At 37.8% G+C, this 23,640-nt stretch overlaps 1 protein-coding gene across 1 annotated transcript; it reads left to right on the top strand.

Annotated features, from left to right (window-relative positions):
- Positions 1 to 5,264: 5,264 nt before the first annotated feature.
- On the top strand, positions 5,265 to 5,673 carry LOC118011782 (60S ribosomal protein L23a-like). The gene has a single exon (XM_035006622.1). It carries the CDS (start codon positions 5,341 to 5,343, stop codon positions 5,671 to 5,673), a length of 333 nt encoding a protein of 110 aa, XP_034862513.1. The 5' UTR covers positions 5,265 to 5,340.
- The last annotated feature ends 17,967 nt before the right edge of the window (positions 5,674 to 23,640 follow it).

Raw genomic sequence — 23,640 nt, 5'->3', positions numbered from 1 at the left:
TCAGAAGTACTGACTTAGTAAAAGAAGGTGGGAAGTTCTCAAGAGGAGAGATTAGTACACTTACAGCCAGCAGAAAGATGGTAGAAGGTTTTTTTTTTGCGTGCTTTTGTTTTTAAGGACTAAGGAATCCCTCCAAGGGAAGTGCATTTCAGTGAAGACAAAGAATTTCTGTGGACAGTTGATTTTGAACCCCTGTCCCACCTATGGTCTGATGCAGCTGTTCAGCATGTTTCTGTTTTTCTGTTCAGTGGCTCTTCCTAAAGCTGTGTGACACTTCCCTCTGCTACTACAAGGCCCTACTGCAAACCTCCAGCTGCTGTTATGTTTCATAGGCCTCTCTTCTAGGCAGTCTGCTTTAGCATGCTGCTAAAGCACTGCTTCAAAGCCCCCAAGAAATGAAACAGATGGGAAGATTTCAGGGTCACTTGCTGGATGTTGCATAAGCCAATGCCAAGTTGGGTACACAGAAAGTTCCCGGGTCTGTCTCAAAACCCTCAATCTATTGAGTTACATTATAAAGGCTCAAGGAACTCTCTCTCCTCTGAGAGGTTCAGCATGACAATACTCATTTGGTTCTTTGAGAGAGATAGAGCCAGCAGAGTCTGTCTGAGGAGAGTTAGCTTGATTTTCAACCCATTATTTCTTTTCCTGTGTTTTGTGACGGGGGTCACATGCCATGGGTATGTGCTGGTGCCCATGTCTGTTCAGTCTAACACAATAGCTCCTACCCCAGTAATCTTGACTTACTCTGATGCCTAGTGGGATGGAGGATGATGGATCCTCCTTCTTTCTCATAACTGGTGAGCAGTCAGTGAAAAGAATCCAAAATGTAGTGACTACATTGAGGTCAGAAACTGAGGAGGTGACAAGTTGCCAGAGTTTAGTCAATGAAAGCAGAGTGAGGAGCAGAATAAAATCAGGAACTAAGACAACCACCAGAGACTCTAAGTCTGAACGAAAGAAAAGAGAGAACAAGAGTCTAAGTAACAAAATGAAGATGATTGCTAGTGGGTGCTGGCAGAGACACAAGAACAAGGAAACTGAAAATATACTTGTAGTTAGGTCAGCTATAGAGCATTCCACTTACTAGTGTTGAATATTATTCAGAGCCTGAAAAAGGAAGAAAATTCTGACACATGCTACAGCATAGATGAATCTTGAGGACATTAAGTGAGATTACCTAGTCACAAAAAGATAAATGCTGCATGATTCCATTTACATGAGGTACCTAGAGTAGTCAAACTCATAGAGACAGAAAATAGAATGGTGGTTGCCAGGGGCTGGTGGGAAGAGTAGGGAATTATTATTTTTTTTAATTTTTTTATTCTTATGTTAATCCCCATACATTACATCATTAGTTTTTGATGGGATGTTCCATGATTCACTGTTTGCGTATAACACCCAGTGCTCCATTCAATACGTGCCCTCTTTAATACCCATCACCAGGCTAACCCATCCACCTTCCCCTCCCCTCTAGAACCCTCAGTTTGTTTCTCAGAGTCCATCGTCTCTCATGGTTCGTCTCCCCCTCTGGTTTCCCCCCCTCCATTCTTAGTAGGGAATTATTTTTTAATGAGTACTGAGTTTCTGTTCTGCAGGAGGAAGAGTTCTGGAGATGAATGGTGGTGACGGTTGCACAACAATATGAATGTACTTAGTGCCACTGAACTGTACACTAAAAAAACAGTTAAAATGGTAAATTTTATGTTATATGTATTTTACCACAATTTTTTTGAAAAGGGGTGTTTGCCTTGGAGGACTGTCACTTTTCATAGCACAAGTCCTGTCCCCAAAATATTTTAGTTTAGGGAGGAATCCAATGATTCTTCTCAGGAAAAAGAAAGTATACAAAAATATTTTTAGGAATTGCTTACAAGTGGAAGTATCTTCCTTTTGGCACCACCAAGAAGCCAATACTCTTGTGCCAAAATTATAGTTTCCTGAAGAGTAATTAATAGTCCGTCCTGTTGGGCGCCTGGGTGACTCAGATGGTTAAGCATCTGCCTTCGGCTCAGGTCATGATCCCAGGGTCCTGGGATCGAGCCCCGCATCGGGCTCCCGGCTCAGCGGGAAGCCTGCTTCTCCCTCTGCCTCTCTCGCTCTCTCTTATGAATAAAAATAAAAATAAAATCTTTAAAAAATAGTCTGTCCTGTTATGAGAGGAAAAGGTGGTAGTTTAGGACAGTGTGTCATGCAAAGCACAGTGTGCTCAGGAAAAATCTGGAAAGAAAAATAGACAAAAGGGGGAAATGGAGATAACAGAAGTGAAAAGCAGAAAGCAACATAAAATTGAGGAAAAAGAGAAAATGTAGCAATAGCTCTCTGCTAAAGTCTGTGAACCCCCAGCAGTAAGCATTAGCAATGAGGACTATGAAACTTTAAGACACAATAATCTGTCAGCTGAAGAGCTCAGTGGAGAAGACATTGTGGAACAAAACAGAACTCGAGAGAAAAACTGAGCATGGGTCTCAGCCACCCTTAAACTGTGAGTTTATGTAATCCTCTGTAGGAGAAAGGAAGTCTAACTAACATATAGATACTCTCTCTAGAATAGTGCTTCTTCAACTTTTGTGTGCATCAGAATGTTTTGTGGGCTATTTGTTTCTGTGTGTGGCAATTTTAAAACAATCAGTAATTTTTAATGGAAACAACTTGACCTAAAATCTTTCACAGAATTTTAAAACAAAGTTTGATAAGAAAAAAATTCTGTTGGGGCGCCTGGGTGGCTCAGTCGTTAAGCGTCTGCCTTTGGCTCAGGTCATGATCCCAGGGTCCTGGGATCGAGCCCCGCATCGGGCTCCCTGCTCGGCGGGAGGCCTGCTTCTCCCTCACCCACTCCCCCTGCTTGTGTTCCCTCTCTCGTTGTGTCTCTCTCTGTCAAATAAATAATAAAATCTTTAAAAAAAAAAGAAAAGAAAAAATTCTTTTATTCAGCCTGATCTATTAGAAGCCTGATCAAAGAACAAAGGAACATCAGGAATCTTCTGAGTGATGGATAACTTAATTATCTTGATTGTGGTAATGGTGTCATGAGTGTTTATATATGCTACAACTTGTCAAATTATGTACTTTAAATATGTACAGTTTATTGTCTATCAACTATATCTCAAAGATAAATTTCTCTGGCTACAATGTAATTAAGTTGGAAATTAATAATAAAAATAAAGTAAAAATCTATTAAAATATTTCTAAAAATTCACGAGTCAAAGAAAAAAATTATGATAAAATTTTTAAATTCTTTAGAATTGAACAAAGAAAACAGTATAGAGCAAACTTTATGAGATGCAGCTAAAGTGTTACTGATTTTTGTCTTAAATGCTTACAAAAGAAAATGAGGACTTGATATTATAATCTAAGTTAGAAAAAATGGAAATTAATGAAATGAAAAATATACACATAAAAGGAAAGATCAGGAAGCAAGAGTTGGTTCCTTAAAATGACTAATTAGATAAACCTCTGGCAAGTTTAATCAAGGGGAGAAAAGAGGAAAAATAAAAGAATTGAAAAAGGAAACAAGATGCTGTAGATATTAAAAACATAAAAGGATATTCCACTCTGGCCAAGATGGAGTAACAGGGACCAGATTTATCATCCTTCCTAAAACAAGCAAAAAAACAGACAAAACATATGAAAAAAAAAAAAAACCAGTTTTCAAGACACTGGACATCAAAGAACAAAGGGCAGTGGTCCCTAAGAGACAGAAAATAAGAGACTGAACAGAGATGACAAATGACAGAAATGAGGAGAGTCCTGTGATAGCCCCAACTTACTATCTTGAGAGTTTCCAGGCCATGATGCAGGGAGGGGGAATCAAGGTGGAGCACAGTAGATTCCCTCAGTTGCTGAGTTGATTCTTCAAGAATACAGAGCTGAGAGTCCCAGGAGACCAAAGAAGCTAGGGTTTGCAGGACAGAGTGTCTGACTCGAGAGAGCCTCACACAGAGAGAACCTAGGGTGTCTGCACATGCGTGTGAGGAAACCACCTGGGGCCAGAGAAAGGAACATCTGAAGGCATTTAAGGAAAGAGTGCCTGGAGCTCACAAAGGTGTAGTGCCTGTTACCGCTAGCTGGTTTAGAAAAAAATCTCTTAATCCACGGGCACTAGGTGGAATACTCTGAAAGGATTATAAAGGAACATGAAAAAACTTTTGGGGTAATGGATAATGTTCACTATCTTGATTGTGGTGATGGTCTCAGGGATGTTTGCAAGTGTAAAACTTACCAAATTGAAAAAAATTTTTACACTTTTATATGTGCAGTTTGTTAATTACATCTCAAAAAAGCTGTTAAAAACTTAAAAAATAGAATCTAGAACACAAAAGTATAGTACATATTCATAATATATCTTCAATAAATATTTATTAGTTTTTCATATAAATAACTTTATACAATAAATTTGAAAACTTACATGATGTAGATGAATTCCTAGAGAAATGTAACTTACAAAATTGACTCAGGAGGAAAACTGATTATATCCTTTAAAGGAATTAAAGCAGAATTTAAGAACTGTTTCAAAAAGAATAGTGCTGGGGCACCTGGGTGGATCAGTCAGTTAAATGACTAACTCTTGAATTCAGCTCAGGTCATGATCTCAGTGTCGTGAGATTAAGCCCCACATCAGGCTTCTGCTGGGTGTGGGGCCTGCTTGGGATCCTCTCTCTCCCTCTCCTTTTGTCCCTCCCCTGCTCTCTCTCTCTCAAAAAAAAAAGTGCTGTGCCCCCCAAATTTTTATAGGGATATTTTAGCAAATACTCAAAGTGTAATAAATAAAAAGCACAATATAACGAACTAAGAATAAAGCCACATGTTCAATACTCACTATATATGTAAAACATACTAACTCAACATGAGGAAAAAAATCCAATCTTAGTGAAAGAGTATCATAATTACCTCAATGATTGATAGATAAAGCAGAAAAAAATCAATAAGGATAATGATGACTTAAACAATAACCTCAATCCTTAGATAACTATTTTCAGGGAATAGAAATAAAACTCCTCACCTCATTTTATGATGTTAAAATATCTTGATATGAGATCTGTCACAAAAAAGAAAAAATTCCAGATCAGTCTCATCCATGGACATAGATACAAAAATCCTGAACAACAATGACCACAAACCTATCAATGTACAAAAGTTAAGTTATTCGGTTTTTTTGTTTGTTTGGTTTGGTTTTTTATTTTTTATTTTTTGTCAGAAATAAAAGACTGAGGTAACTTGACTCTATAAACCCCTGGAAATGAACCTCGGAAATCCCTTTCATGAAGATGGTGACTAAGGTGAAGAAGGTGCCCCTCCCAAAGGCAAAGCCAAAACAAAAGATTTGAAGGCCAAGAAAGCATGCTGAAAGGCATCTACAGTCACACAGAAAAGATCCAGATGTCACCTACATTCCGAGGGTCCAAGACACTGCATCTCCAAAGGCAACCCAAATATCCTCGGAAGAGCATCCCCAGGAGCAGCAAGTGTGATCACTATGCCATCATCAAGTCCCCCCTGACTACCCAGTCAGCTATGAAGAAAATAGAAGACAACAACACACTTGTTTTCATTGTGGATGTCAAGGCTAATAAGCACCAGATCAAACAGGCTGTGGAGAAGCTCTATGACACTGATGTGGCCAAAGTCAATATTCTGATCAGGCCTGATGGAGATAAGAAGGCGTATATTTGACTGGCTCCTGACTATGATGCTTTGGATGTTGCCAAGAAAACTAAAGAATATAAGAACTGAGAACATAAATGGCAAGATTTCATTCCTTTTGATGGCTGCATAATATTCCTGTGTGTGTGTGTGTGTGTGTATAAACCACATCTTCTTTATCCATTCATCTGTCGATGGACATCTTGGCTCTTTCCATAGTTTGGCTATTGTGGACATTGAATGGAGCACTGGGTGTTATACGAAAACAATGAATCATGGAACACTACATCAAAAACTAATGATGTAATGGATGGTGATTAACATAACATAATAAAATTAAATTTAATTTAAAAAAAGAAGTGAGAACACAAATGGAATGCAAATATATCAAAAATACTCACCTTTTTAGTAATCTGGGAAATGTAAGATGAAATCACAATGAAACACCATTGAACATCTATGATATTCATAAACATGTGGCTTATGTCTGTGAGCAATATTGAACTCTGGAATTAGACTGACCCACTCAGGCATGGAACACACCTGGTGGCCTACATGTAACACAGTGGCTTGGAGATATGCGTGCTTCCTGTGGCCAGCTAGTCCCTAACAAGAAGAAAGGAGGAAGATTGGGGTTTTGATTGCCCAGTTTCTGCTCCTAAGTTCGTGATTGGGTAGGTCACTTCTCTTTCCTAGGGTAGAGTATGGGGATAGAGAAGAGTCAGGAGGATTATGTTAATTGACCCCCCTTCAACTAGAAGAAAACTCCAGGAGAGGTAATAAATGCTACTTACTAAAGATAGCCATGTTATAGTTAAGGCAAAACAAGTTACCCTTGGGGCACCTGGGTGGCTTGGTCGGTTAAGTGGCTGCCTCTGGCTCAGGTCATGATCCCAGAGTCCTGGGATCAAGCCCTGCATCCTGCTGTCTGCTCAGCAGGGAGCCTTCCTCTCCCTTTCCTTCTGCCTGCCGTTCTGCCTGCTTGTGCTCTCTCTGTCTCTGTCAAATAAATAAATAAAATCTTTAAAAAACAAACAAACAAAAAAAACAAGTTACCCCCACAATGATATAGTTATTTTTTACAGGGATGGGTAGCCAGCATGTAGAGTAATTTTACGGCAACAGTTGATCACTTGAGGTTTATCAGCACCATAACCAAGTACCATCAAGTTTAACAGAATAAAGAGACACCAGAATTTAAAGAAACAGTATATATTCACTTGTACTTTAGAGAACCATTCTAAATATATAAATTGGCAGTTACTTTTAATAATCTTTAAATTAAAAAATCTTACTAGGGGAATAATTATCACAATGCATGTGGTACAAAATTCAAAGTGTATAAAGTGTGTACAGTGAAGTCTTTCCCCTGCCCTGGCAATTATTCTTAAGAGTTGTTTTTCTAATTATATATCATCAGAGATGTGTTTTATTTCGTTTGCTCTTTCCTCTTGATTTGATGAACACAAAGTCCTCAATTTACAAATGAACTTTTGGAGCATAATTTGCTTTCAAAGCTTTTAGAATTCAGACTACGTAGTAAATTTCTGTTTCTAGTTTCTTTAAGGAGGCTCGCTAGCTTTTAATTACACCTCAAATATAGAACATGAAATACTGTAATGCCTAATGCATTTAATAACATGGTTTCTGTATGAAATTGTGTTCCAAGTTGTAACTGGGACTTACTCCGAAGTCCCAGCAGAGACCATCCCTTTTCTCTCCCAATCCTTATACTAGAACTTTCAAGCTAATTCTCTGGGAAGTGGGAGGCAAAAACTATACCTATGGTGGTAGACAGGGTAGTAATGGAACTTCTGGGAGAGTAACAATGTACACCATGGGAACCATCTGCCAAATGAAGATTGGTAATTGGACCACAGTGTCACTGATAGCACCGCAGGAACAGGAGACAAAGCACTCCTGAGTCCCACAAGCTGTAATTTGCTTCTGGAGTATAAGGTCAGAAGTAGCAATGACTGTCAGGCATATAAGTATCTTTAACTTACAGAGACAATGGAAAATACTGACAATCTGTTGATCATCTACAAATGGTTCCTTTCCTACCTCTTAATTTTAATGGATACAACTTGAAAAGGAAGTATTTTTCATAGTCATTTTTTTTTACTTTACTTCAAAGTACGAATATTTCTTTTATAGTATGTTTCAAAACCAACTCCACCATCAGAATGTAAGACAACTGTTTTGGTTAGGAAATCCAGAGTAGACATATTTACAGTCTCTTACTCCAGAAATTGAGATAGAACTGTCAAGTAATTAAGCCAAACATTTTCTTTTCTCACTCACTCAGTGTATTGGCCAGATACATTAGGGCAGGGAATATGCTTGGAGAGCAGTCCCATAGTCTGGTGGAATGAAGCAGACATGGAAATGAGCAAGGTTTGCAGAGTGATACAAAGAAGGAAGCAGCAAATGATACAAAGAAGGAAGCGGCAAATTCTATCTGGAGCTGGGAGTGGAGGCTGGAAAGAGGAGGGCACTCAGGAGACTTCAGTGAGTGTGACACTTGAAACCACCTTCTATCTCCTGCAAAGAACATGTCATGCACAGAGCAAAGGGACAGAGCTTTTCCAGGGAACTACATTTAGGTGGGGCTTCACCGGCCTAAGGGATGTATGATGGAATGCGGCCTGAGGTGAGTTAGGAGGCTCCAGACCATCCAGATATATATGCTAATGCCTTGCATATTATCTTGTCCATCACACTCCTCTGGAAATCTTTAAAAAACACAAACACATTGTTCGTTATTTTTACTCCTATATATACTAACATATATTTAAAAAGCTTTATAAACTTATTATTAATAAATCGAACAGAGGTTATAAGATAAAAAGTCAAAAGTTGCTCTCCACATTCATACCTAAACTGAGCCCTGCTCACTTGTGGAATATTTTTTTCATTGGTAGAATATATTATAAGATCTTAGCAATACCAAGATATATAAGTATCAACTATTTCTTTAAAATTTATTTGAGATTTGGAAAATCAGAAACAGATCTGTCTTGTATCTTCAGGAATCTGGTAATTTTTTTCTATATACATATAATACATACAAGTAATTTATCAATTATGGAAGGTGGTGTTTTAAAAATCTTATTTTATAGAATTTTTCAAACCCATACATAAGTGGAGATAATAATATAGTTAACTTCTAAATTCTAATCATCCAGCTACAATGACTAGTAATATTTTCCTTTCTTTTTTTAAAAAAGATTTTATTTATTTGACAGAAAGAGAGAGAGAGAGCACAAGTAAGCAGAGCGGCAGGCAGAGGGAGAAGCAGACTCCCCGCTGAGCAGGGAGCCCTTCATGGGGCTCCATCCCAAGACCCTGGGATCATGACCTGAAGGCAGATGCTTAACTGACTGAGCCACCCAGGCACCCCTTTCTTTCTTTCTTTTTTTTTTTTTTAAGATTTTATTTATTTATTTGACAGAGAGAGAGACCGCAAGAGAGGGGACACAAGCAGGGGGAGTGGGAGAGTGAGAAGCAGGCTCTCTGCCGAGCAGGGAGCCCGATGTGGGGCTCGATCCCAGGACCCTGGGACCATGACCTGAGCTGAAGGCAGACGCTTAACGACTGAGCCACCCAGGCGCCCTCCCCTTCCTTTCTTAATTCTACACTCTACACGTCCCTTTTTTTGCTGGAGTTTTAAACACTGATTTCAATTTATATCTTTAATTTACATCTTTCACAGATAAATAATAAGTACTAATAAGTACTTCAACTTATATCTTTCACAGATAAATATTTTAAATACATTTACAATATCACTGTCATACAGAGCAAAATTACAGACTATTTATTCTGTGTGCATTATTCTTACCACTAACTCAAAAATGTCTTTTACCTTGATTTATTTGGTTAGGATCAAAATAAGATCTACATATTGCATTGATTTGAGACACAAATTGTATCATTTATTAATTTTCTATCTTCACTTACATCTATTTCTGGATTTGCTTCTCATTTCCATGGTCTTTCTGTCTAATCATGTACCAATACAACATTGTTTCAATTATGCAGATTTATAATATGTTTTTATACTTAGTAGTACTTTTTCCACCCTCAATTCTTTTTTTTTTTAAGATTTTTTATTTATTCATTTGAGACACAGAGATACAGAGAGAGAGAGAGAGAAAGCATGAGCAGGGAGAGAGGCAGAGGGAGAGGGAGAAGCAGGCTCCCCGCTGAGCCAGGAGCCCAATGTGGGGCTCGATCCCAGGACCCTGGGATCATGACCTGAGCCCTCAATTCTTTTCTTGGGGCTTTTCTGGCTATTCTTTTTACTTGTACTTTCAGATAAATTTTGTAATCAACTCATCTAGATTCAGAAAAAAATCTGATGGTAATTTTATTAAATTTATAAATTAACTTAGGGAAAATATACATATTTATGATGTAAGTCTTCCTGTCAATGAATATAATGTATCTTTTTGTTTTTTCAAATCTATTTTTTTGTCATCAGGAGTGTTTCATCATTTTTCTTATATAGATTTTACCTATTTCTTATTAAATTTATGCCCCAGTATTATATATTATAAATAGGGTTGCTCTTCCATTATTTCTTCTATCTGCTTATTGTTTGTTTATATTAAGTTATTGACTTATTTATATTAATTTTATGTGCTACTTCTTTATTAAATTCTCTTATAATTTCTATTAATTTTTCCATTTGTTTTTTGTTTTCCAGATATATAATCAAGTTACCTGCAAAAAGAGTTAGTTTTTTTTGTCTTCCTTCCAATTCTTGTGCGATTAAATGTGTTCTCTTATCTAATTGCATTGGATAATACCTCTCTTTCCAATGAAAAATAGTAATGGACATGGTAATCATCTTTGTCTTCTTTCTACTTTTAGTAATGTTTTCCCATTAAGTAAGATGCTGGCTTATGGGCTGAAGTATCCCTCAATTCCTAGTTAATTAAATATTTTTAATATGAATGAATGTTAAATTTTCTTAAATGCTTTTTTTGGCATTTATGAAGGCAATAATCTGATTTTTCAGATTAATATTAATATGATGAGTCATATTAACTGATGTCCTATTATGGAAAAACTCTTGTATCCTTGGAGATGCACTTCATAAACACGTATTATTTTTAAATATACTGTTGGTTCTCTGTGCTAAGATTTAAGATTTTTTTTTTTACATTTCATAAGTGGGATTGGTTTTCTTTCTTCTCCTGTGCTCTGGACTGGATTAAATAGCATTGGGATGATCTCATCTTCTATGGTTTGATAGAATTCCCCTGTGAATCTTTTTTTTTTTTTTTTTTTGAATATCAGATTCTTCAGCTCTACCTTAGTTCTACAGAGTGTGGGATTCAGAGTGTGGGCCCTCTTCCCGTACACATACTGCCAGTGATACTCATCCATGGATTTTGCATTTTGGAACCACCATAGGATATGGAGATGATGAATCTTCCAAGAATTGAGTATAATATTAATACCAAACCTGACAAAGATCATACAAAAAGAAAATTATAGACCAATCTCATTTATTCTGTGAATATACTAAAAATCACTGAATTATATACTTTAAATAGATGAATTTTATGTTATATGAATTATGTCTCAGTAAAGCTTTTTTTTTTCTTTTTAAGAAAAAAGATTACTATAGCATGATTCCTAGATATCTCACTTAGGGGACTGAACAAATGATGGTGCCACTTACTAATAGTAGGAGTAGAGAAAGATGAATAGGTTTGGAAGGAAAGCTACTGAATTCAGTTTCAGACAGGCTGTAAACTGTAATTGAAGCTATGGAAGGGGATAAAGTTACAGAAGATGGAGACAAACCCATAAAGTAGAATCAAGGGCATATTCACTTTCCTTCATATAATCCTGAAATTCTACATGGAAATAAATTGAGTTTCCAAGTTTTTTAATGCTAGCTGAAATGTCCCTTTGCTTTCCATTTTATTGTTAAAAGATACATGATTAGTTTATCCCAACCAATATCCAATGGAATGGTAATTTGAATTCAATATAATGGTCATTACCAGATACTAAGTAACAAAGTTTATTTTTAAAACCTTTATCTGGAAATTAGTGTTAAAAGAGTCACCTTCTGACATCAGTGAGAGAAAAAAAACATCTCCTCTATGACTATCTTCCCTCTGAGGGCTTATGGAAGTTTGACCTATTTGTAGGAGAATGGATGTGATTGAATAAGGTGTCCATTAATTAAGATGAATGAGTTTAAAATTAAGTCAAGTTAAAACTTCAACCTCACAATAAGTCTGGCAAACAATGGAGGATAGTTTGTTTCATGGAGATGAAGGTTTTGTTGTTTTTGTTGGTTAAGGCTTCAAACTGACTTCTGACAAGGAGACTGCAAGAAGATTCTCTAGCAAATTGGCATCCTGGGGAGAGCCAGGTACTCTGAAAATTTCTAATTGGGAGAAGTTAGAAGTTACATAAGCCCAGCTGCCAAATTGACTGCCTAACCTTAAAAGCCAGACAGATTTACCTTTCTTTCTTTCCTTCCTAGTCCTCCTTATCAGAGACCTTGTCTGGAAATAAATCTCAAATTGCAAACAGAAAGTTCTGTGATAAATCAGGTCTAAGAACTAGAAGGGAACTTGTTATGGTTTAACAGATGCTGTGACTCATGCAAGACTTTATATCTAAGCACTCATACTCACAAGTAGTCCTGAATTTGGCTTCAGTGTCAACTAATCCAGAGAGGACAAAAACATGCAGTATGCTATATTGTGTCCACAGAACTTCTGTCACTTAAGCATATTTACATTTCTGAAAGCAGGATAATTTCAGTTTGGAGTCACAGATCCTACTGCCTATAGAAAACTCTAATCAGGATCACCACCATGGATACTGCCCAATTTTAGAAATGATGTTATTCCTGGAAAAAATGTGCCTATAATCATCTGTTTAATAAAAGTTATTTCAGCAATTGTGGTTCAGAAAATATTTCTAACCCAATTTTCACCTGTCTTTACCAGCCTGGAGATCATACTATAGCTATTCATAAATTACAGCGGATCCAAATTCTATCCTTTTTAAACGGGAGTTATTTTTTTTCCAAAATGATCATGGTTATTTCTAGGAGTCCCCAAACAAGTGCCTTCCCCATATTCACAAACAAATCTTTCAGCTTTCATCACTATATGGTACCATTAATTAATTCATTCATTCAGTTAATATGTACTGAGTGCTTTCTGTGTGAGGGGATTTGGCAGAGTCTTACAGATATCTCAGTCCTGGCCCTCTTGGGGCATTCATAGTTTTTTTCCTGGAAAGCTCCAGTTATCATTTGTCAACACGCATTGCCGGCAAGCAGCTGGATGAAATTTTTATCACTGTCTCTGCTGAGGAAGTCCCCCGTGAAACACTTGAACAAGAATATACCGAGAATGCTATCTTTCAATGTTCCTGAAGTCTCCAATCTTATGTGCTGGAACAATGCTGGATTTCATGTGGAGGTGGAGAAAATAACCCTCCTCAATTCTGTGCTCCTCTTTGACGTCTGGATTCCAAATCGGGGCTGCTTCTTCATGAAAAAAAAATTTCTGTAGCTCTTGGGGCTCAAAACCAGTCCTAGAGGCTCAGCGTCATGTTTTCATCTTCATCATCCCTCTTGCCTGTCCCAAACCCCATTACTGAACTATGGCACCCAGGAACATCAATGAGAGCAAATATTTTCCAGGTTTTGGTGGTTGTGCTTATGTTAGGAGTGTCTGGACCTCAGCTTAAATGGCCTGTTGCATTATGTAGCATAATTCAAATGCTTGGTCAGGAATCTAGCATATAAAATGTAACCACTTAAAGATTTTGTCCAGAGCTATAGCAAAAAAGTACATGGCTTTTTTCAGTGAACAACTCATCTAGAGCTAGGTGTGTTACTAGGTTGAGAGTGGCAACCAATTCTTGTAGGAATTGACAAGAGTTACCTCTAGAAGATCCAAAGCAAAGTGGGAAATGTGGTTCAGGAAAAGGATTCAGTCCTGAAATACTGAGAAATTATGTTGCCAGGGAGAATGCATGACAACCTCTAAAGGCAAAAAAAAAAAAAAAAGCAAAATAAAACAAAACCAACCAACCAACTGACAAAAAACAGACACTAGACCAATCAAAACTGTTACTGAGGGGTCAGCCCTGGGAATACTAAGAATAAATTAAAATAAAATTCAATCAATACCAAGTCTGACCTGTTTTGTGGGTGAGTATCTACTGTCACCTTGCATGTTTTAAGAATGGTCTTATTCAAAAGTTTCTAAACTACTCTAAAAAAAAATCCAAAATGGGGCTATGATGTAGCATGTATAACACCTGACACAAGATATTATTTATTACTGGAGTGTGGATCAGGTAACTCAGATTTTGAAATTTCTGGTATTTTGCTTGGTGTTGTTCCTTCCACCATTTAAATTACCTCAAAAGGGAACGTTTATCTTTGCTGAACAGAGCAAAGAGACTCAGTGCCTCTGTCCCTGTGGGTTGGCAGCTGAAATGTTTCACCTTGTTGACCTACATGAACCCTGAGGAGATGGCATGGGTATAGGAAGCCAGGAGGGTGAGAGTCAGCGTCAGCTCTAGAATTAACAGTAACCCCATTTCGAGGTATTTATCCTAAGTATGAAATTTATCCTAGGTCAGAGCTGTGGACAAATACATTTATTGATAATTCACAAGAATCAAATTTGGATTTGATTCTTGTGAATCAATGTGCAGACCTAAATGTCTGCACAAAGGAGATAAATTAAATAATACATGATGGTAAGACCATGAAATAGAATAATACACAACCATTACTGTATTAAATCATAATGTATCATCTTGCATTAAAATCTTATTTCCAAAAACTATATGGTAAGGTGGGAAAATATTTATAATAATGCGTTAAGTCAAAAAAAGAATATATAAAATAGATATATAGTATAAACCCACCTTCATAGTTGCAAATGAATTTTATATATTTTTGTATGTTTTTCTTTCTGTGCACACACACATACAGTTGCATTTACATACACATACACGCAGTTATCTATTTATCTTTTCTGTTGGTCAGAGTAAGCTAATTTATGCTGCATTAACAATGTGAAAATCTCCAGAGTCCAGAGCTTTGAGACTATAATATGATATAGACTAGATATGACATAGACTAAAAATTCAGAAATAATCAGAAAAGTAATCTGAACTGGAATACACCCAAATAGAGGGAATTCCAGTTGTGAACTAGCAAAGGAATGGAATTTAGATTTAGATGACAGGTTTTATATTTCAGTATACTATTTATTGCCATTCACTTCTAAAAGAGTTATAACAGTCACTTATAATGAAATCTCATATCAGTGGAATAGTTAAAATAAAAATATTGGAGAAAGCTAGAATAGCATTTTTCAAAGCGTGTTTCACAGAATGGGACTAGGTGTCATGCGAAAATAAAGTTTTGTGTTCATATAAGCTCGAGAAATCCTTTAACAAAATGAAACAGTAATTCTTCTTTTCAGAATTTTGCACAGGCTTTGATGCTAATGATCATGGTGAATGAACAAGAGAAGTAAGGTGTATGTAAGTCTCTCTGATCAGAGCACACTTTCTGTGGTGCTGAAAATGTTCTATAATCTGCTAGCCACATTTGATTGTTGAGTCCCTAAAATGTAGCTAGTGCAGCTGAAGAACTGAAGTTTTAATTTTATTTAACATAAATTTAAGTAACCACATGTGGCTACTGGCTAACATATTGGATATACTGGATAGCATAGAATAAGAGCATCCCAAAGGTCAAACTTCCAAATAACACACTCTAGGAAGCATTTACGTAGAGCAACCATTTTCAAACTTTTGGTCTCAGGATCTCTTGCCATTTTTTAAAAAGACTTTATTTTGGGGGCACCTGAGTGGCTTAGTCGGTTAAGTGTCCACCTTCGGCTCAGGTCATGATCCCAGTGTCCTGAGATCGAGCTCCATGTCAGGCTCCCTGCTAAACAGGCACCCTAGGATCTCTTAACCTCTTAAAAAATCAGTTGTGTAGCAGTTTTTTTTTTTTAATTTTTTTTTTTAAGATTTTTTTTATTTATTTGAGACAGAGAGAAAGAGAGAGAGAGCACATGAGAGGGGGGAGGGTCAGAGGCAGAAGCAAGCTCCCTGCCGAGCAGGGAGCCCGATGCAGGACTCGATCCTGGGACTCCAGGATCATGACCTGAGCCGAAGGCAGTCGCTTAACCAACTGAGCCACCCAGGCGCCCTGTGTAGCAGTTTTGTAGCACAAAACCAAAGAGCTTTTGTTTTGTGGGTTATATCTATCGATATTAACTATATTGGAAATTAACACTGAGAGATTTAAAAAACATTTATTCACTAAATCATTTAAAAATATCATCCGTTGGGGCTCCTGACTGGCTCAGTCAGTGGAGCATGCAACTCTTGATCTCGGGGTTGTGAGTTTGAGCCCCACGTTAGGTGCAGAGATTACTTAAAAATAAAATCTGGGCGCCTGGGTGGCTCAGTTGGTTAAGCGACTGCCTTCGGCTCAGGTCATGATCCTGGAGTCCCAGGATCGAGTCCCGCATCGGGCTCCCTGCTCAGCAGGGAGTCTGCTTCTCCCTCTGACCCTCCCCCCTCTCATGTGCTCTCTCTGATTCTCTCTCTCTCAAATAAAAAAAAAAAAATCTTTAAAAAAAAATAAATAAAAATAAAATCTTTAAAAACATACCATCAGTCGTTTTCCTTGAATTGACAGGCTTACTTCATTCATTTTCAAGAAAACCACTGCCAGATACACAAGTCTGAGTAATCACAGTCATCTCATCAGTCATATTTTCAAGAAAAAATGGTGTTCCACAAAAAACCCCAGCTGATTCAGCTAGCAGCTCAATGCAACAGTGCTGCTCCAACCATACTTCAGCATGTGCCTATTTTCATACCTTTAAGGACTGAGGTTTAATAGAACTGATAGCTTTTACTTCATCATAATTTTTTTTTTTACTGCAAGTGTATGTACAGTGCCAGTCAGTATAGTTCCAGCACACTGACATTCGTGCTAAGGCAATGACAGTTTTACCTGCCTTAACACTTGCTTTTGTACCATCGGTGAAATAGGCAGGTAATCTTAGATTTATTATGAAAAAGTTTTTAACTCAGGAAGTCCTCAAGTGGGTGACTGGGATGCCAAGGGTCTGCAGACCATGTTTTGAAAAGAGCTAGTATAGAACAAGAATAAGGTGGGGGAGGGTGGGCAGGAGAAGATAAAATCCCGGAACCTGGGTCTTTAACTGAGATTGATGAGAAAACTGGTAAGTGTCCAAACTGTTTATTACACTTAGGTTAGAAGGACCCGGAGAGGTCCAAATAGAATCCATCTTTGGGAGCAGGTAGTTGTAGCAAATACAAGGAGGTACCAATCATTATATCCCCACAACTGACTATTAGTTATTCATTTAAGAATAACTGAATAGTGGGGCGCCTGGGTGGCTCAGTTGGTTAAGCGACTGCCTTCAGCTCAGGTCATGGTCCTGGAGTCCCTGGATCGAGTCCCGCATCGGGCTCCCTGCTCAGCAGGGAGTCTGCTTATCCCTCTGCCCCTCCCCCCTCTCATGTGCTCTCTCTCATTCTCTCTCTCTGAAATAAATAAATAAAATCTTAAAAAAAAAAAAAAGAATAACTGAATAGTATAAATTTGTGGATAGGCTTCCTAGAGCTAATTCTTTTTTTTTTTTCAGTTTTATTTTATTTTATTAACATATAATGTGTTATTTGTTTCAGGAGTACAGCTCTGTGATTTGCCAGTCTTACACAATTCATAGCGCTCACCATAGTACCTACCCTCCCCAGTGTCCATCACCCAGCCACCTCATCCCTTCCACCCCCTCCCCTCCAGGAACCCTCAGTTTGTTTCCTGAGATTAAGAGTCTCTTACGGTTTGTCTTCCTCTCTGGTTTCGTCCCGTTTCATTTTTCCCTCCCTTCCCCTATGATCCTCTGCCTTGTTTCTCAAATTCCTCATATCATTGAGATCATGTGATACTTGTCTTTCTCTGATTGACTTATTTCGCTTAGCATAATATCCTCTAGTTCCATCCATGTTGTTGCAAATGGCAAGATTTCATTTTTGATGGCTGCATAATATTCCATTGTATAAATATATATATATAGAGAGAGAGAGACCACATCTTCTTTATCCATTCATCTGTCGATGGACATCTAGGCCCTAGAGCTAATTCTTTACAGATGACATAAACTGGATAATGAAACAAGAGAAAGCTAGAACACCATATCCTGAGTATTGGTCTGCAAAGAGTGGTACTTTAATTTTGTACAGCTCAGAGCTCATTTCAAAATATGACCAAATTCTTTTCACATTCATTCCTGAGTTTCCACTTTCTGACTTCCTCCCTGGCTTATAACTCAGAGCAGGATTTCTTTTTCCTTCGAACATTAGTAGACTTCACTTCCATCAGGCATGTCTCTTTGTCTCCACACCACACGTGGTTTCTCCCTTCCCTTTCAATGAGCACTCTGGGGCTTACATTTAGGATTATTTCTCCTACCTTCCCATCCACCATCTCCCCTCTCACTTTTGTCCAGCAGACAGTAGATCATAACATGTGATGGGAAGTGGGGACCAGCGGTAATTGATTCAGAGGCTGATTTTGCAAGCTTTTGATACCTTCCTCATTGCATGGCAAAGTTCTTGTGGTACTTAGTGATCTACAGTATTGGGACTTTTAATAAAAAAAAAAAAAAGCTCCCCTTGGAGAGTTATTGGTGATAGGAACTTAATTTAACAATAAAAGAAATAATTTGTGTTTTTATAGCATTTTCCCTGAAAGAATTCCAAAGAGCTCTAGAAATACTACCTGGTTCTCCCCACTTCCTACAGCAAACACCCTTGTCTTCTATTTTTAGGTAGAAGGGGAATTTCCAGTACCTTGCTCCAGTAAGAAGATAGAGTGAAGCTCCTGAGCCAAGTAGGGTGAGGAAAACCTCTCCCTTCCGCCCGCCAGGCCACCAACACCAACGCCACCACCGCAGCCCCCGCAGCTTCCAGCGGAGTGTAACCCTTTGCATTCAGTGGCTGGGATAAAGCACATTCTGATTCCTAACTGCTTCCTCTGGGCTCCTGTGAGGCAGCTGACCCCTGTTCTTGGGTCCTGAAGGGCTAACAGCCTGGGTTGCTGTTTAAAAAAAGAGACAGAAAAGACAAAGAAAATGTGCAATTATGTTAATTTTCTCAAGGTGGGGGATGGAGAGTGTTCTAGAAAAAAAAAATTGCTGAAACATGATACCAGTGCCCGATTTAGACTGATAAAAATTAGATCTATAAAAACTACAAAAGTAACTATAAAATCTTTTAAAAAATGCAATAAACATTTTGGCATTTATGTCACTGCTTTTCTGAAGGACTAATATTCAACTTGTAGTTGCCAGGACAGTGTACTGGCCAGCAGTAATATCCTTAGACCTGTGCCCCATACTGGAAGGCAATTGCTCTGGTCCTCCTTCAGTTGTGTTCCTCCCCATGCGGCAAGGAGTTTGTGGGCCAAAGGGGATGTGCCCAGTTGCAATCTATGACCTTCTTTTTTTTTTTTTTTTTTTTTAAGATTTTATTCATTTATTTGACAGAGAGAGACACAGCGAGAGAGGGAACACAAGCAGGGGGAGTGGGAGAGGGAGAAGCAGGCTTCCCACTGAGCAGGGAGCCCGATGCGGGGCTCGATCCCAGGACCCTGGGATCATGACCTGAGCCAAAGGCAGACGCTTGACGACTGAGCCACCCAGGCGCCCCAATCTATGACCTTCTATTAGACTATTTTGATATCCAAGATGCTGAAATTCCCTACTCAAAAGTCTTGATCCTAATAACAGGGCTACAGGGGTCATTTTCTTTGGTCCATCCTCTTTTTTTTTTTTTTAAAGATTTTATTTATTTATTTGAGAGAGAGCGAGAGCACATGAGAGGGGGAGGGCCAGAGGGAGAAGCAGACTCCCTGCCGAGCAGGGAGCCTGATGCGGAACTCGATCCAGGGACTCCAGGATCATGACCTGAGCCGAAGGCAGTCGCTTAACCAACTGAGCCACCCAGGCGCCCTGGTCCATCCTCTTGAGGGTAACTTATGCCACCATTGCAAACACCCAGAGGCCTGAGGGGTAGCCAAGGGGCTGAGGGTATAAACAGAGCTTGGTCATGCAAGCTAGGGTGTCCATATGTGTATTCAAGACTCCTCTCAGTGAGAATCAGGCTGCAGGTAGGAAGAAACTGTGGTGAGTCATGAGCCACAGACTGAAGATGGGAGGCCACCTTCCCTGTGCTACCACGGTCTGACAGAACTCCAAGGAGGGCAATAATTTTACATCTGGATCAGTTCTTCTAGACTGTCATGAAGGCACATTTGTCAAAGTATGGTGATAAAACATATTTTATTTACTGTTTTTTTAGCTTGATTTTTTTTTTTCACTTTTAAGTATTTAAACATCCGGTATAAAAGCCTCCATTTATACTCTTGCCCAGGACCTGAGAATGTTAGAGGCAGGCCTATTTGTTGGCGTCTATTTTGATTAGTGTCTGTTCTGACCAGTAGGTATCTGTGCCATATTGGCTGTTAAATATTTTAAATATCACCCTTGCTTAACTGTAATTTTATCTCTGTAGCATTGATTCCCCAAAGTAGGATTTCTTGGTGAAAGGGTATGTGTAATTCTAATTTTAGTGGATATTATCATGTGCCATATTTCATCATTCACATTTAATGTCCCAAAAGTTGGGATGCATCTTATAATCAAAGAGAAAAAAGTATTGTATTATTGTTTAACTGGCAGGTTTTTTTCTTCATTTGAGAAAATAACGGTACATCTTTGCTATAGACTGAATGTTTGTGTCTGTCCAAAATTCATATGTTGCAACCTAATCCCCAATGTGATGGTATTAGGAAGTAGGGCCTTTGGGAGGTGATTAGGTCATGTGGTGGAGCCCTCCTGAATGGGACTTGTAAAAGAGGCCCCAGAGAGCTCTCCCACCCCTCCACCATGTGAGGATACAAAGAGAAGATGACTGTCTATGAAACAGGAAACAGGCTCTTACCAGACACCTAATCTATGGCAACTTATCTTGGAATTCCCAGCTCCAAAACTGAGAAACAAACATTTGCTGTTCAAGCCTCCCAGTCTATGCTATTTTTGTTATAGCACCCTAAATGGACAAGACAATCTTAAAATTGCCATCTTAGATTTGATGAAATACAGTATTGTCCTATTGTAGCAATTCCCATACCTACTATCACTGAAGGGGAGTTCCTGTTTGTTGGCCAGCACTATGTGGTATCACTCTTTTTTAAAAAAATTATTGTCAATCTTCTGAGTAAAAAATAATATACCACTTGCTTTAATTTGGATTTCTCTTATTACTAGTGATGCTGAGATTTAAAAAGATATACTTATTAAATATTTGACTTCTCTTTTTTTTTTTTTAAAGATTTTATTTATTTATTTGAGAGAGAGAGAATGAGAGACAGAGAGCATGAGAGGGAGGAGGGTCAGAGGGAGAAGCAGACTCCCTGCTGAGCAGGGAGCCCGTTGCGGGACTCGATCCAGGGACTCCAGGATCATGACCTGAGCCAAAGGCAGTCGCTTAACCAACTGAGCCACCCAGGCGCCCTGACTTCTCTTTTTGTAAATTATTGATTTATATTCTTTCCCTATTTTTAAATTGTTTTCTGTGTTTTTATTATTAATTTATAAAAGTTCTTATTATATTATATTGAACTTTTATCTGTCCATTCTATTGTAAACAGAAATTGCACAGGTGAGAAATGAGATGCAAGGAAATGGTTGGCGATTCACCCCAAGATTTCCTACAGTGTAGGGTTGGCCTTGATGCCCAAGCCAGTCCTTCTTTGACATCTTCCCTCCTGGCTTCCCTGATAAAATCCCAGGAATTCTACATGTACTGTGGGGGATGTGATCTAGGAAACCCCAGTGACTAATGAAACCAGAGGCCTTGGTTCCCCACATCCCCTGACCCCTGCCAAGTTTAGACAGGGAGAAACAGAATCCAACAATATATAAAAGGGATTATATATCATTACTAAGTGAGATTTATCTCACATATCCAAGTTGATGCAACATAACAAAAAATTAATGTAATATATCATATTAATAGAATAAAGGACAAAGGACAAAATCACATGATCAGTCATCTCAAAAGATGAGGAAAAGCATTTGGCAAAATCCAACCCCATTTCATAATTTAAAAAACTCAACAAACTGGAAATAGAAGGAAACTTCCTCAAACTGATAAGGGGCATCTGTGAAAAACCCACAACTGACATATAATTAATAATGAAGATTGGATTCTTTTCCTCTAAGATCAGGATGTTTACTCTCACCATGTCTATTCAACATTATACTGGAGCTTCTAGCCAGGATAATTAGGCAAGAAGAAGTAATAAAAAGTGTCCAGATAGAAAAGGAGGAAGTGAAACAACCTCCATTTTCAGATGACATGATGTCATATGTACAAAATCCTAAGGAATCCATTAAAAAACAATTAGTACTGATAAATGAGTTCAGCAAGTTTGTAGGATACAAGATCAATTTTTAGAAATCAACTGTATTTCTATACATTAGCAATGAAAAATCTGAAAATGAAATTAAGAAAATAATTCCCTTAACAGTAGCATCAAAAGGAATAAAATACTTAGGAATAAATATAACAAAAGAATTGTAAAACGTGCACAGTGAAAACTACCAAACACAGCCAAAAGAAAGACCTAAATAAATGGAAAGACATTCCATGTTCATGGACCAGAAAACTTAATATAGTAAATTTGGCAATACTCTTCAAAATGACTTAAAGATTCTAAATGTAAGAGCTGTACCTATAAAACTTTTTAAAGATTTATATATATATTTGAGACAAAGAGAGACAGCATGAGTGGGAAGGGCAGAGGGAGAGAGAGAGAGAATCTCAAGCAGACTCCACGCTGAGTGCGGAGCCTGTCTCGAGGTTCCATCTCACGACCATGAGATCATGATCTGAGCTGAAACCAAGAGTCAAACACTCAATGGACTGTGCCACCCAGGCACCTCTATATCTATAAAACTCCTAAAAGAAAACATAAGAGTAAATCTTTATAACTTTGAATTAAACAGTGGGTTTTTTTAAAGATATGACACCAAAAGCACAACTTTGGTGTCTCAAAGGACACTATCAAGAAAGTAAAAAAACAACCAATAGAATGACAGAAAAAAAATTTGCAAATCCTATATCTGATAAGGGACTTGTATCCAGGATATGTAAAGAATTTTTACAACTCAACAATAAAAAATAAATAACTCAACTTTAAAATGAGCAAAGGATTGAATAGACATTTCTCCAAAGAAGATTTACAAATAACCAATAAGCACAAGGAATAATGCTCAACATTATTAGTAATGAACCAGAAATGCAAATCAAAACCACAATGAGATACCACTTCACATCCACTAGGATGGCCATAATAAAAATAAATGGGGAATAAGAAGTGTTGGCAAATATTTGGAGAAATTGAAACTCATATATTGCTGATTGGAACGTTTGGCAGTTGCTGTGAAATATTTTGGCGGTTCCTCAAAATATAAATCTAGAGTTACCCAGCAATTTTAGCAATTCCACTTCTAGGTAAATACGTAAGAAAACTGAAACACAAGTTCATACAAAAATCTGTACACAAATGTTCATAGCAGCATGATTCATAATAGCTCAAAAGTAGAAACAACTTAAAAGTCATCAACTGATGAATGGATAAACAAAATGTGGTATATCCATACAATCAAATAAATTTATTTGGCTATTAAAAGGAGTGAAGTAATGATACGTGCAAAAACATGGATAAACCTTGAAAACTTCACGCTAAGAAGCCAGTCACAAAGACCATATATTGTATTATTTCATTTATACAGAACATCCAGAATAGACAAATTCATAAAGACAGGAAGTAGGTAAGTGGTTGCAAGGGAAAGGGAGAAGGGGGGAAAT

This window comes from Mirounga leonina, unplaced genomic scaffold (assembly GCF_011800145.1).
Source record: "Mirounga leonina isolate KUSES-001 unplaced genomic scaffold, KU_Mleo_1.0 Mir_151, whole genome shotgun sequence".
Classification (NCBI taxonomy): Eukaryota; Metazoa; Chordata; class Mammalia; order Carnivora; family Phocidae; genus Mirounga; species Mirounga leonina.
Note: the sequence above shows the minus strand (reverse complement) of the source record. Positions and strands in the feature narration are given on the sequence as shown.

Bases quoted from the DNA above. Each gene is read 5' to 3' on its own strand.
- LOC118011782 (XM_035006622.1), top strand. From the start codon at position 5,341: ATGCTGAAAGGCATCTACAGTCACACAGAAAAGATCCAGATGTCACCT.